The sequence below is a fragment of the Hyposmocoma kahamanoa genome, unplaced genomic scaffold (assembly GCF_003589595.1).
Source record: "Hyposmocoma kahamanoa isolate Upper Pololo Valley unplaced genomic scaffold, ASM358959v1 62, whole genome shotgun sequence".
Taxonomy (NCBI): Eukaryota; Metazoa; Arthropoda; class Insecta; order Lepidoptera; family Cosmopterigidae; genus Hyposmocoma; species Hyposmocoma kahamanoa.
In genome coordinates, this window is record NW_020653850.1 from 3,671,689 (window position 1) to 3,688,061 (window position 16,373).

General features: G+C 35.5%; 1 protein-coding gene across 2 annotated transcripts in view; it reads left to right on the top strand.

The window, feature by feature from the left end:
• Positions 1-1,071: 1,071 nt before the first annotated feature.
• Positions 1,072-16,373, top strand: part of LOC113229375 — a 32,430-nt gene continuing 17,128 nt past the window's right edge. Inside the window, exons 1-5 of one of the 2 annotated variants that reach the window (XM_026462933.1) lie at positions 1,072-1,145; positions 1,767-1,817; positions 2,553-2,774; positions 13,764-13,849; positions 14,821-14,884. In XM_026462933.1, coding sequence (XP_026318718.1) covers positions 1,110-1,145; positions 1,767-1,817; positions 2,553-2,774; positions 13,764-13,849; positions 14,821-14,884 — 459 coding nt within the window. In that variant the 5' untranslated portion in view covers positions 1,072-1,109. The remainder of the gene's footprint in view (positions 1,146-1,766; positions 1,818-2,552; positions 2,775-13,763; positions 13,850-14,820; positions 14,885-16,373) is intronic. The other variant, XM_026462934.1, reaches the window with a different exon arrangement.

Here is a 16,373-nt window from a genome sequence, read left to right on the forward strand (position 1 = left end):
AGCCCACCCGAGTCTCGAAATCACATGGGTATCCGAGCGAGAAGATGATCCTGATTCCCACAATATCTTTCTAATTTGTGAGTTAAATCAATTATGTTCCGATTTGAAATGTCATAAGTGTCCGACCGGTCAGTTGTGAATCGCAATTACGCACCTCGACTCGGAAGAGACGCAGTTTCCAATCGGGAGACGCAATCAAAATAAAGCTGAGGGACTGACCGCTCTCCCAACTCACTTATAGTAGCTGTAGAGTTCCTTGTAAAAGAGTTTGTCCAGGGAAGTACTGCCACCTTAACCTATTTCAGCCATCAACGCCGCCAAGCAGTAATGTGAGCATTACGCGTCCCGGTTTGGAACGGTAAGGGTGCTGGTGAAATTACAGACACTTATCAACCTGTCTCAGGGCGACAGGCGCAGTGTCAGTGCCCCTCAGATTTTTGCGATTTAAAGTTCTGAGTCGCACTGCAATTGACAGGCGTGTAACTTACCACCAGCCACACGACTTGTTCGTCCCGTCAGATATTATAAAAAATTCTCACGGCCTGGGAATCGAACCCGGTATATATGTGGTTCGGCCAACGAGGCAGTTAAAAGTATAAATTTCAAGTAGAGAAAATTTCAATTTCGTTAATCTACGGTATTTTTGTTACCGCAATTCTCTACTTATTGTCTATGTAGAAATATATTATAATATCAATATATATTAATAGTTAATAATCATAATATTACGAGGGTCGGGTAGCAACAGTCGCAGAACCTATGATCGGTGGAGCAGAAGAGAGCTGGAGTGGAGACCGAGGACCGGTACCAGAGGCGTCGGCCGCCATTCACCAGAAAAACCTGGATGCAAATAGCCCAAAACCGAAGAGAATGACGTCCACTAAGGTTGTAGAAGAAGAATAATAACATTGTTTTTTTTTTTAAATGAGATTATGTACATTTAAATATAGATTCGTCATGAACTTATTCACTAAAGATCAAGAAATCTTTCGTATATTTAATGATTTGTTGTTATTTCTATTATCGGAGACTAAAGTGGAAATGTTATCAACATGACCTGCGCTGAGGCATGGTTCCGTCATACCTACGCGAAACTTTGATAGAGCAACATGAAGATATTGTGGTTTTATTTTTTCTTTCACTTGGTAAGTGCTCATTGAGAATTTGCATATTTTATGAGTTTAAGCGATAAACAGTTATGCTAGAAAAATATATTCTAGCAATTTCAATAACATTTCGTAATATTAAATGAAAAATGTATGTGTTCTAATACGTAGTGTGTAATAAAGCTGTTCATTTAATATATCGCACTGCTATTACAATAGTGTTGTAACTCGATATATGTGAAATTTAATATTATGTCATCACTGAACGTAAAATTTGATTCTTTACACGTCAAAAAAACCGTCGGTAGAATATTGTAAGAAACAATCAAAAGGTATATCTTCACTCAAAATAAGACACACTTTATGTGAGCTATTTCCGGCCAAAATAATCCTTATTCACAAACATGAAATTATTTTTTCCATTTTATTTTTAAATATATTTGAGAAATTGTTTAAGGGTCTATAATAAACCATAACATATAAATTTTAATGTTTTTTTTTGCAGGAAGTGAGTAGTTCGTTTTTCGTCGATTCTGAGAAAGTCCTTTTTTTGAGTTAATATACTATTGTATTAACAGTGCGATGTATTACTGAACTTGAGTTTCTAATAATCGTTTTTTATTTGTTAAAGTTTGGTAATAATGTAATTATTATTTTTAGGTTTTTGCAGACAATAAATTTGGATATTCTTACTTAAAAGATGTTAAATTGGTAAGCAACAGAATTTGTTAATAAAAAACACATAATAAAATACATAGTATAAAATACGGAGGGCTACAAGATAATTTAAGTGTACCTAAGTATCTTATACCATTTAGTAATATCAATAACAATCAATTATATTTCATGCACAATGGAAGATCTAGGAGTATACAAATTTACAATAAAATAATAATAAAAAATATAAATGTACCTGTTTGAAAGTCCCAAGAAACAAATATCTTAAATTGAACAAAATTTTATTTAAACGTTTCGTCAATTGTAATTTCAGTGAAATAATATATTTTGTTTAAAAAGTTACTTTTTATAGCTTATTTGTAATAAAAATTACAATAAAGAATATTACACATAGGAGAATTTCGACAACTCGATAACTTCACCTGTAGCTCAGTAGATTAGAGCAATGCTAAGGTGCAGCATAGCCGTGGGTTCTAGTACCACCGTGTCGACGAAGTTTATCTGTGTGTTTTTTCGATCTTTGTATTTTAATTCATAATCACAACAAAACTAGTGCAGTTTTCACAAATAAATTTCAATAAATAAAATTAAAATTGTTAAAAAATGTTGTTATATATACATAAAGGAATATTTCTTATGAAAACGGAGCTTTGTTTAACGATATTCCATTGTAGATGACAGTGTCGACTATTGTGAATTTCTCTAATAAATTATTTCGTTATTCTCCAAATTCTAATGACAAAAATATTAAAATAAATCATTTTTCAGTGCCACCAATGGAACTGTATAAACAACCTACTCCATCTACCAGACGCGTTGCCTCCTCGAAAGCAAACAACTGAAGTTTTGAAGTCTTTACTACCCCAAGGGGCTTGGCAAGACGTTGTAGAGTCAGTCCTTGATGGGTGTTATGGAAAAAGATATAGAATATGCACAAATACTTGTCCAGGACAGGCTTTGTTGCATTGTATAGTGGATCATCTCATATTGGTAAGTTTTTGCCTAGCATAGTGTTAGTTTAGTTTGTCTTACTGATTTCGACAATCACCAACATTTACAACCATTTCTTCGATATTTTAAAAGAAATTGGTTGACTTCAGTGAATATGAAACAATGGTCGGTTTTTGGAGAGCGACACAGAACCAATAACTATCTGGAAAGTTGGCATACTAGTACAAGTAAAAAAACTAAGAAGTTCAACCGAAACCTCTCAGAACTGATTGTAGCTTTTAAAAAAGACGCACAGTCCAAACCGTCCAAACGCATACCAAAACACCGTAGATCTAGGGACGTAAGGGTGCTGTTGAAATTATAGGGGCTTGGCAACTTTATGCCTTAGGGTGACGTACCTACGCAGTGACAGTACGCTTGTTCTCTGTCCGACAGTAGCCCGAAACAATTACTGACAAATAAGTAATACACTGCGATGCGAATGAAGCTTTATTATATACATAAAGCTACAAGTTTAGACTCCCTTAGAAAAATAGAACGCATACTTCCCGATATGGTGGAAAAAAGATATTTATACCGTTGTACGTGGATAGGCTCCAAGGCAAAGAATAAAATATGAGAAGACCTGAATGTGGAAAATGTGAACGAGTGATCAACGGCCTGCAAAAACTATAATACATGGGGGGGATTTTTGTGCATTTTTATGAGATACACCCTGGTCAATTTCCGCGGGATGTAAAAAATGTTCGAAATTCTAATAAACAAGATGGCCGCCATACAAATTTCAAAGCCTCCTATCGTGGAAACTATTAGAGATAGGTAGGAGATGCTCGAAAGAATGTCATAGAGTGTAACACTGGTCAACTGCCTGGGTTAAAAAAAATTAAGATGCGATTTCAAAATGGCGGCCGAAGAAAAACGTGCTGAAACGTAACGGCTGAAAATTGGCATGCGAGGGTCTTTAGGAGTCCTTAATCATAATTTGGGGTCAAAAATTTCTTTTCGCCATTTTTTAATATGGCTGCCATACAAGTGTTTTTTTCGTTACAAATAGCTGCTGAAAGAGATTTGCTCTGATTCGACTGAAAATTGACATGTATAGGCCACTAGAAATGCCGGATAATAATTTGTGCTCAAAATTTGTTTTTCGCTATTTTCAAATATGGCCGTCATAGAAGCGTTCGTTGGCAGCATAAAAAAAATTGCTCAGATCCCTTTGAAAATTGGCATACTTATGGGGTCTTTATTAGTGTTTAATAATAATTAGCGGTTAAAATTTATTTTTCACCATTTTTCAATATGGCTACCATACAAACTTTTTGGCGATAGATACAAATTTCTTCTAATTCGACTGAAAATGACATGGCATCATAATTTGGGGTACAAATTTTGTTTCCGCTGTTTTTCGATGTAGCCGTAATTTATTTATGTAACTTCTTTGCTCGGACTGAAAATTAGCACGAAAAGATTTCTAAGATTGTTTGATAATAATTAGTGGTCATAATATTTTTGTAATTTTTAAATATGGCCGCCATTAAAGAGTTATTTCATTTTTTTAAAAACAAAGTCCTAAGTGCTGAGGCCGCAGGCCGAGGTCCGCGGAGGGCGAAGGCGAAGTCCGAAGCTTCCGCACGCATTCGTATGGAGGTAATTATATACGGAGGCGTAATAGATTACGAGTACAAGATCTCACAATTGTAAAAATGTAAGGCTTACTTCCCGATGTACTGGAAATGAGATACTTATTATAGCGTTGTTGTATCTCAACCATATCTGTTAGATTCTATTTTCTTGAAAGCTATGCCAAAGATAAGTATTTAGGGGGAAAAAATGCCAAACTACTGCCGAATTTCCTGTACTATGAATACCAAAACAACGATAATCCACAATACTCAGATCAAAACCAACTTAAAAATGTTCGTTTCTTAAATTGGCCCAAATCGGGAATCGACCTCCTCATTAAGCGCCCATAGTACTAACTGCTGTGCCACCGAAGAGCATAAGCACACCCCGTAAACTGAACCCGACCACGCGTCGCAGGCCGAGCCCGACCCCACCGTAGGTGGAGTACAGGACTCGTACTTGATATTGTCTTTGTATATTGTCGAATATTACTTATTTGACAGTAATTGTTCTGTCCTTTGATACCATAAAAAAAGAAATTTAACCTGGACGCCTAATGGTAAGCTACACGCCTGTCCTTAACAGTTGCAGTGCCACTCAGAGCTTTAGATCGCAAAGATCTGTGTGACACTGCCATTGCGCCCGTCACCCTGAGACATAAGTTGACAAGTCCCATGTGTCTGTAATTTCACCAGCACCCTTATTCTTCAAAACCGGCACAGTAATGCTGACATTAGTGCTTGGCGGCAGAAATAGTTAAGGTGGCAGTACTTCCCTGGACGAGCTCTTTCACAAGGAGCTCTATTGCTACCAACTTGATTATGCAGAATGTTTTTGTTCTTTCTTGCATTATCAACCCCGTTTATTTTGTGATTGGCGAAGTATGTCTTCTTTAATTCTTTTTTATCACATGTCACCTTCTTGTTCACCCCGTCCATTTCTTTTTTAACCAACTTAAAAAAACAAGGAGGTCCTCAATAATTCGTCTGCATGTTTTTTTTTGTATGTATGTTACGCGATAACTTCTTTTTGATTTTGTTGGAATGAAGGTACCTCAGAAAATATTCCACCTCCAAAGGTGGCAAACTAGGGGATGAATGACTTTTGAGGTCGGTTTTTTTAACCGGAGGTTAGGTTATTAAATTTACGAATGTATTTAAACATTTATGGGTACGAAGCTGCTATAACGTCAAAATGCAACCTAATACACATTTATTTGAATATCACCTCCAATGTAATGGAACAAGATCCGTCATTTTGTACCTCGATGTGCTACCGTAATGTAGTTTTATTTCAAAAACATGGACAGGAAGTTTGATTTCGATGTGTTCCTTCACTGTTTATTCAATCGCGTGAAAAACGGTAATAGCGTTTTGCAAACATCGGTTGCATTTCCCCTTTGCCATATTAACATTTATTTCAGAAGCAATAGAGTTCACTGTGAAAGAGTTCGTCCGGGTAATTATTGTCACCATAACTATTTCTTCCGCCAAGCAATAATGTGAGCATTACTGCGTTCAGGGTTCGAATAGTGTTAATGAGACTACAGGCCTATGGGACTTGTCAACTGTAAGCCTCAGAGTGACGGGTGCTGTAATAATAACAAATACTAACTAATAAATAAATAACTCAACGAGCTAAGGTCCCCACTCAATGTTAATAAAAATATATAACCATCTCCCGAACAGCATAAAATGTACTCAGGATTCCAAGGCTTTCGAAAGACAATTAAAAACTTTCTTATTTGATAGGAGTTATTACAATATAACAGAATACTTTAATGATATATTTGATGACCTTTTTTAAATGATTTAATATGAAATAATAATAGAAAATTATAATTGTATGTTTCTGTGTATAATGTTAGTATGTAGGTAAAATTATTTCAATTAGTATTTAGTTTTAAAATTATATCAATTAGTATAGTTGAAACATAATGTGTAAATTATATAGTCCTACTAGACACCATTTTGTATGCGTGGTATCAATTAGGAAATAGTACTGTGTAATAATTTTTATCTTATTTTTAAAATGTGTATAGCGCCACTCTCTTTGCAAACACCCTTACAGGGTGTCACATGTACTGTAATTTTAATATTATTAACATGTGACTATGCAATAAACGATTACTGATTGCCGATGGTCGGCATTTCTCTACGTGATCGAATCAGAAATGAGGCGATCCGTAGAAGAACGAAAGTCACCGACGTAGCTGAAAGGGTTAGTGGCAGTGGACAGGGCACATAGCTCGTAGAACTCACCGCCGGTGGGGCAGAAATTTTCTCGAATGGAAACCACGAACCGGAAGGCGTTCAGTGAGACGGCCTTCTACCAGATGGACGGATGACCTGGTAATGGCGTCGGGTAACCGATGGATGCACGTCGCGTCCGATCGGCTGGTTTGGAAATCTTTGAGGGCGGCCTATGTTCAGTAGTGGACGTCTTCCGACTGATAAGATGATGATGATGATTAAATAAATAAATAACACACATATATTAAATAAACAAAACCTGTATCATGTGTGCCATGGACACACACATAAACAACCACAAATCTCCCATCCGCTGACTAAAATGCTAAGTGACAAAATAATTTTTTGAGATAACATAAAAAAATCATAGTCCAGTTTTTGAATATTGAAGTTGTTTGACGATATTTCAGCTATGGATAGTTAGGGCAAGTTCCGACAAGTCGAACATGTTAACTAATTTTAACTGATTTCAATTCGACTGTATGTTTTTTTTTGTATGTATGTTACGCGATAAGTCCGGTATTTGTGACCCGATTTTCATGATTCTTTTTTGTTAGAAAGTTGAGGGTACTTCCATTTCATTTTGAACAAAATTATCCACCTCTAAGGTGTTCACGCATGAAGATTCACTTTTATAAATAGCGCCTAAATTTTAGTATAAGGAGCAATCATTTTAATGGTTGATTTTGCTATTCCTTAATTCAAGGCGTTTTTCTCTCTCAATGTACTTTTGAGTAGTAGAACCATTGACTTACAAATAAATGGACGACGGGTCTAATACAAAAACCACGAAAAAAATGTCCCAAGTCAACCTATTCGAAATTTAAATTGTAATGTCATCGCAGTATCGCGCTGTCAGTAGAACAAATGAAGACTAAAGCGGAGTTTGGCGCTCTGTATACGATTTTAGTGCCTTACAAGTGCGGACACTTTTTAGCGTGGACGCGACGTCCATATAATTGTAAGTCAATGAGTAGAACCGATTTTTATTATCTCCTGTGTTAAGTCCCGTATAGTGGCGAACTATTATAGGGGATATTTCAATAAAGCTTGGCAAATAGAGGTAATTCCACGTACTTTTCAGGTCGGTTTTTTTAGTACTCTGTACTGAGATTATCAAAAGAGAATTTTGTGCTCTATCTTTTGCTATTTAAAACGAATATTTGATCTTTTATCACCTAGCCGCGTTTTAGTCAGTGGACGGCAGAAATTACACACAAACTCACGAGAGAAATAAATATAGGCCATGCTAATATTTATAAAACACCCAATAAACCCGGGACCTCTGCGGGGCAGAACAGCATGATATCGTTCGGTGACAGAGGCAGTAATAAATATTAGACAACATTACATACGTTGTTCTGATCCCAAAGTTAGTAACTGCAGCACTTGTGTTATGTAAATCGGAAACAACGACGGTACCACAAACACCCAATGCTCTATTTCTGTCGTCCGTCCGTCATTCGTCCAAACCAATTACTGCGAATTTCATAGATTTCTCAAAGATGGCGCTACGACTAAAAAGTCATTGAAATACCAAATACAAAGACACGACAACAAGCACATAGAAATATTCGTGAGGTCCGCTGGTTCGTTCAGTGGCTTAGTTGGTATAGCGTCTGGCACGGTATGCTAGAAGACGTCGGTTCGAATCCGGCCGGATCGAGGAAATTTTTTCTGAATGTTCGATCTTTGTATTAATAATTATAACAAACTAGTGGAGTAATTTCACAAAAAATAATTGAATATCAAATCAATAAAAAATTAAAATACAGTGAATGACGACATCTCTCGCCAGGGTCGGTAGCTATAAAGGTATCTAACTGGGTGATAAAACTTTCATAGATTTCTCATAGATGGCGCTACGACTAAAAAGTCGTTGAAATACCAAATACAAAGACACGACAAATGGCACATAGAAAAATTCGTGAGGTCCGCTTGTTCGTTCAGTGGCTTAGTTGGTATAGCGTCTGACACGGTAAGCTAGAAGACGTCGGTTCGAAGGATTTTTTTCTGAGTGTTCGATCTTTGTATTAATAATAATTACTGCCAAATAAGTAATATTTGACTAAATTTAAAGACGCATGATGCGAATGAAGCTTCATACTTGACATTGTCTTTTGTAAGTCGTGCGCCTGATGGTGAGCTACACGCCTGTCCATAACAGTTACTGTGCCACTTCAAATATGAAACATAGTCATGCAGACATTACTGCCTGGCGGCAGAAATATGTAAGGTGGCAGTATTTCCTTGGACGAACTCGGTCTACTGCTTCTAAAGTTTTTCTACATTGGTTGAACCCGACCTCAGAGATGGCGATACCATGAAAACCGTAGTGCCATTCGAACACGGAGGTCGCCAATGTGCTCAATGCCCTGATCTTTACAATTTTGAGCTTTGAGTACGTCTGCTTTTGTCATGGACAGGCGTGTCACTTACCACCAGGAGTACGACTTGTTTGTCCCATCACTTGATATAAAAAAATGTATGTCGACGAACATAATCCTACCCTCGCATCAAAAGAGAGGCAAAGTCTGAATTATCACGATAACAAAGTAATAAATAAAAATTATTGTTATTAAATAAGATTAATACTATGTAAAATTCGAGATTATTTTGCGTGTAAATATACATACAGGGTGACAAATTTTGTATTATTTTAGAACTTAAATCAGATTTCTGAATAAGTATAGTTGTAGAAATATTATGTGCACTGGATTAGTCTTATCGCTTCATCTTTAGAATACAATAATGCAAAAAAGTGAGCCGTCTCAGTAACTCACGTGTCATTTATAGTGCAAACAACTAGCTTAAATCTTTTACGCATTTGCACTTAATTCTAAACTTGGTAATCTTTATGCGGAAGTAATTTTGTTGAATTAGTAAGAAAAGGGTCGGCAGTCGGTATTTTACGAAGTATGTTACAGGTTACAGGTATAAATAACGACCTGATGAGTGAATAAATAATTGAAAACTAGAATTCAGAAAAAAATATTGAACGCACCCATGACTCTTACGATGGACCAAGATGATTAAGTCTATGTACGTTTTAGTAAAATAAGTGTTAAAGATTTTATTACCCTATTGTTATAGAAAGGATAAGCCGTTCCAAGCGATAAAATTAATTGGTGCAAATAATGTTTATTCAACTACTTCTTCTTCATGTTCATTTATTAATTTATTTCATGCAATTACACAGTAAATCACCAAGGCACTGTTAAATTCATAACTAGATAATTTTAATAATAATGCGCAGACGAGGACGCTCAAACGTCTCACAAAACCTCAAACATTATACTTAATAACTTAATAGCTTCCACGATGGCAACCAAAAAAATTAAGAAACTGAAATTGTTAGCAAAATGTACGGTACAGCTGAGATTTTCTTCACAATTTGAGAAGTAAAAGTTCGTTCTTACTCCATAAACATAAGGCATTTTCGGACCGATTCAAATCAATTCCGCACTACTAAATGTGGTGACACCCTATGACACCTAATCGATTTGAAGTGGCAGGTGCGGTGATACATGAACGGCGTAAGTGGATCCCACGTCACTTGTAGTGTAGTGATTCTCTTATTTGTATTTATCCCATCAATGGTACTTTGTAGGCTTATTATACTCAGAATCCTACTAATAAAATGAAAAAAAAAAACAAAACAAATTATGTGACATTTATTTTTTATTGAATATCATAATGTTTTTACGTGACATGACATTCATGATTTTTTGTGAAAATTCTCCACTAGTTTGTTTTTATTATTGATACAAAGATCGAATATATAATAAGCACTAAGATAAGTCAACAGACACTGGCTCGAGCCCACTCAGATTGAAGGAACGTTGGTTTGTTCGAATTTGGTATCAATAATAAAATAATGTGATATAAAAATTTCACTCTGTATGTGTACAATAGTATATCTTGCAATGTTCCAGATTCGTAAAAATTATCTATGTATGTTTACATGGTCTTTGATAAGTTGGACAAAAACACTGGTACTATTATTTCGGTATGTCAATATTGGTACTTGACACTTGGTGCAACGGGCTGTGCATGTTAATATTATTTGGGTATGTGTTGTCATATTTAAGAACCGAAATAAGGTTAAGATTAGTTTATTTTATCGTAGTTGTTTAATTTTTATAGAGACTTTAACTTCGTGACGCCATATGGTAGATAGTAAGGGGATAGTTAAGCGAGCACACTCGATGTAAACGTATTTTGATGGTGCTGTGTATGTTAGTATCAGTAGCACACCCGGGACACTCCATACAACAGTCGAAAGTTACCTACTACTACTACATACAGCATGGCGCTATCTGCACACGCGCAAATGTATGTGTGAAGTGGCATGGTTACCCACTCGGGTTACTTTCTCGTACAATTACGTGGTCAGGACGGCAACATAGCAAAATCTGTTATCTGCAATTCTATTAATAGAATCCTAATAATTTCACACGTTCATTAGGTATTTATGTCGATATAATATTATATTTTTCATTAATTCACCAATTAGAATAATATTTGGTGCGATAACGGCTTGCCGACAGCCTTATTGCCGTTCCGTCGATGTGACCGTCAATGTGAGGGGCATGTTGCGGTATCTAAAGCTAGGGAGGGGCGGAGAGTGTCCATTCTCGTTACTTTTTTGTCAGTAGTCTCGTTACTCTGTCAGTAGAGCTCCTTGTGATAGAGTGAGTCCAGGGAAGTACTGCTACCTTACCTATTTCTGCCGCAATTACAGGCACATGGGACTTGTTAACTTATGTTTCAGGGTGACGGGCGCAGTGGCAGTGCCCATAAGATCTTTGCGATTTAAAGCTCTCGTCACTTGGAAGCATAAAAAACATACATATACTCGTATATACTTCACGCCCTTTTCAGAATGGAACAAATTCAGTCAAATATCGTACCAAAATAATGTAACTAAATTCTACTAGTGAGTACTAATATCTACTTTAAAAAACTATACCTCCGTTAGAATGAAATTATAACAATGCCAAGGGACATTCGCCATATTGACATCAGAATGGCGTGTATACCTCAAATTATCAATTTTGATTAAGTAATTAAATTATTTTATCTTTAATATTTCTTTTATTGAATATGATCATGCTTTTCCACCATAATATGCATATATTTTTTGTGATAATATTCCACTAATTAATATAGCGCCATCTTTTGTGAATACCTAGTAGCAGTAAACGTACCTGACTCAGTGAAGAAACTTTCATAAGTTTCTCACATGTGGCGCTACGGAAAAAACCGTTTCATTAAACCCAAATAAAGGTTACATAGAGATGTTCGTAAGATCTGCTGACTTGGTCTTTAGTCCAAGTCTGATCGAGGGAATTTTTCTTTGTGTTTGTTAAATTTTTGTATCATTCATAATAATAAACTATACTTAAACTAGTGCATTATTTTAAGTTATTATTCCAAGAAAGTACCCGGAACTCTAGGAAACGCCAACTCTCAGAGAAAAGTTTAAGGAGACTGGTACCATGACGGTGGCATCACAGTACATTTACTGAAATATTTTTTAAGCCCGTAAAAATATACATAATTTCAATAAGAAAGAAGATAGGTATCCATAATATTAACCTTGGAGCTAAGTCCAGCCACCTAAAGCTAAGTTCGTTTAACCAAGGTAAACAACTCTTTTATGGGGAACTGGATACGTTTTTATAATAAGATTCTTTAAGGTTGTCATTTCCTTAGTTTAAAAAATACATTAAAAATATTTTGATTGAAAAGTCATATTACATACTTAATTGAAGACTATGTGTTAGATAAGATGTATGGAAAAACGACACGGCTTGAGAATCCACACAAATTTGACTTAAAGTGTATTCCATAGCATTTAAGTTTATTTGTAAAGAGCAATCCCTAGAGTTTCTAGCTCGTTCTTTTCAGGGAAGTCAGCGTAGTGAACGAGCAGTAGTATAAATGTGACGTTTTCAAAGTACATTTGTTTTACCTATGGAATAAATGATCTTTGACTTTGACTTTGAAGCTAAGATAGCAGTTAGTAAGGACCGAAATGTCTCAATAACTTGAGTGTCTTTTAGTGCCATAACAAATGCCTTAGCAATAGAAAGCATTAATTAATTAAATAATTTAATTAATTGTTTCATTAATTGCGGACGGACGGATGAATGATTGGATGAATAAATTACTTAATTAATGCATAATTAATGGACGAAGGAATTAATTCCACCCATCCATCCATTCATCCATTCATTCACTCATCCATTCATTAATTCACCCAATAATTCATCCATCCATTCATTCGTTCTTAATTCATCCATTCATTCATTCATTAATTTTATCGACAATACTATTGAATTCTTAGGTTTTCGCGATTGCTACACATAGGAAATGAAACTATTTTTCCGGATTTAAATAAAAAAACAAATATACGCGATTTAAATCCGAAATATACGCGATTTAAATCCGGAAAAATAGTTTCATTTCCTATAATACTATTGAATTTAACAAACCGGTAGCGTGTTTCAGGGTAAAACTAATGCCATCTAACGGTGGCGCGATAGAACTGATTGCATGTTAAGGTTATGGTTATTACACTAATACATATTTGGTACGATTTAAGTACACATTAATTTGATAGGTTTAACTGGATACATCCACCATTCTCTCACGAAAAAAGAATTCATTCTTTATTATTCTAACGTTATACCCAAACATTATCCGCGCCACGTGCCCGCCGTGCTCTTGCCAGGCCTTTTTGAGAAAGATATCTATACATCATTGTCAACCCTATGTACAGTGTTGGTCACGGGTCTCACAGGTTACGGGTTTTGATTAATGTCTTAATACACTCATTAAAAAGGTTGAATATATATTTGTAACAAAAGTTCGTGGAATTATTCACATTTGCAAGTTTTATTGAAATGGGTTATCAGAAAGTGCGCGAAACCGGATTCATCTCCTAGTTTACAGGTGGAATATTTCCTTCAAATTTAAATGGGGCTAATATTGAGGTATCCTCTTTTCAACAAAAAATAATCATCAAAATCGGTTCAGAAATGACTTTCGAATGAACGAACACGTAACATACATACAAAAACAATACAGACGAATTGAGAACCTTCTCCTTTTTTTTAAATATATTAACAAAGACTTTTGTTTTTAGAACTGTCCAGATGAAAATGTGCGAAAAGCAGACGCGTGTTCGTCTTTGACAAGCTTAGCTGGATTCAAATACATGTTCGCACAAAGGTAAATTATTGTCTTTACTAACAATAGAGCTCCTTGTGAAAGAGTTTATTTTATTATTAATTTAATTTAATTTAATTTAATTTAATTTTGTGCTGAAATCACAAATTAGAAAACTGAAATAGTACAGCGCCAACAACTGATCTGTGTGTACGCCTCCGTATATTCCAAAAATATTTTGTATTTATTGTAATAAAGATAATATCTCTGGCAATAGGGGGCTGTTCCATTCGGTGGTGTGGGAAAAGTAGCAAAACATTTAATTACAAAACATTTCATCGGTAATTATTTGTTTTTTTTTTATAATATTAAGTGACAAGACGAACAAGTCGTGCTGTTAAGCTACACGCCTGTCCATAACAGTTGTAGTGCCACTCTGAGCATTAAATCGCAAAGAACTGAGGTGCACTTCCACAGCTCCCGTCACCCTGAGACAGTAAGTTGACAAGTCCCATGTGCCTGTAATTTCACCAGCACCCTCACGCTTCAAAGCCGAAACACAGTAATGTTGACATTCCTGCTTGGCGGCAAAAATAGGTAACATGGCAGTACTTTCCTGGACGAACTCTTCCACAAGAAGCAAATTTTGTCCATTATAGCAAAGCTCAAGTCAGTTTAAACTGACCGATTTGAAGTTAAACAATAATTTTCAAACAAATTAAATGACATTTCGTCTCTATTTCTGGTTATATACTCGATGAAAGAAATACTACTACTACCATCACACCTATTTCTGCCGCCAAGCAGTAACGCGAACATTACTGTGTTCCGGTTTTAAAGGGTACGAGGCATATAGGACTTGTCTCAGGGTGTCAGACGTAGTGGCAGTACCCTTCAAGTATACCTATGGGGGAGCGTGTTGCTTACCACCAGACGCATGACTAACACGTCCCATGACTTGATATCACAAAAAAATATAAAATCTTTTTGTCGCTTTCTATGTAGGATTTAAGTTAAGAAACTTCTTTTCGCAGTCGATACGACAATTTGGAAAAGATTCTGCCAGCGGAACAAAGACCGGCGTGGTTTTTGAAACACGTAAGTAAACTTTTTTAGAAATTTAGAATAGAATATAATTGAATAGACATTTATTGCAACGCCACAACACATAGGTACAAAAAAAATATTGATACCACTTAGACAAAGCAAACAAAATAAAAAGACGTAATAAACAAAATTAAAATATAAAAAAATAAATAAAACTAAGTAAGACAAAACAAACAAAAAACAAAAAAAGAACTAAATATAACGACTACAAATGTTGTACTGTCATGTGTGCGGTTGTGGCGTACGCAAAAGGACTTCATTCGGCATAAGCCGCAGCCGTAATTGACTGTGGTGCTGGTTTTCAATGAGCCCTGAGGTGAGATGAGTGACGGACGAGTGACGCAAAGTAAAATAAACTAAAATAAACTGCTTAAATATTTGTGTATGTGTTCTTTGTACGTTGTGTTACTGCTGGGTGCTATATTATAGAATAGAATAGAATAGAATAGAATATATTTATTTGCCAGAATACAGTATATTACAGATCTTGACTTTGAATAGGTACAGTGTACTCAACCTGCAAGCAGGTGTGCAAATATTATAAAATTTAAACAGGTCTCTATTATTACTACATACTTTAAAAACTTATTAAAAATATGTCAATTTATATTAATGACCATTACTTGTAGCACAATCTAAATATTGCTTATTACTATAAAAGCAATGTGTCAAAAGCCATTTTGTCAATTATTGTGATTTAAATTTAGGTCCTTGTAGTAACTTAATATCCCATGGTAAATGATTAAATATTTGTATAGACATGTTGAACGAGTTATTCTCATATATTCCTTTATGGCAGCGAGGTTTAAATAATTGGTGCATAATTTTACGTCTTGTTTGTCTTTGAGTGATTTGACCGTGCGTTTTATAATGTTGAGGGTGATTCTTTACGAATATACATATATCCTTAATGTACATGCATGGCAAAGGCAGTATGTTTAAGTTTTGGAACAAAGGTTTACAACTATCATTTGACCACGCTCCGCAGATCGCCCGAATACACTTCTTCTGCACCTTGAAGGCTTTTTCTAGAGCTACTGAGTTGCCCCATAATACGATACCGTAACTAAGCACAGATGAAACGTAGCCGTGATAGGCCGTTAGTGCAGCTTCCTGAGAGACGGTTTGCCTTAACCTTCGGAGAGCGTAAACAAATCTATTTAGTTTTGCACATATTTGATCGATATGTTCCTTCCAATTTAGATGCTTATCGATGGTCAGCCCGAGAAATTTAAATGCGTCTACATTGTCCAAAGTAACCGAATTATATTGAATTTGTATTGGAATGGGATTTGAGTTGTATGATCTAAATGTCATAACTTTAGTTTTACTTAGATTAATTTTCAAGTCATTATTTTCCATCCAATTCATTACATCTGAAAATGCTTTATTTATGTCCATGTTGAATGTCGATTTGTTTTCGCATTTTATTACAAGTGTTGTATCGTCGGCAAATTGTATACAATTGTGATCAATAGCA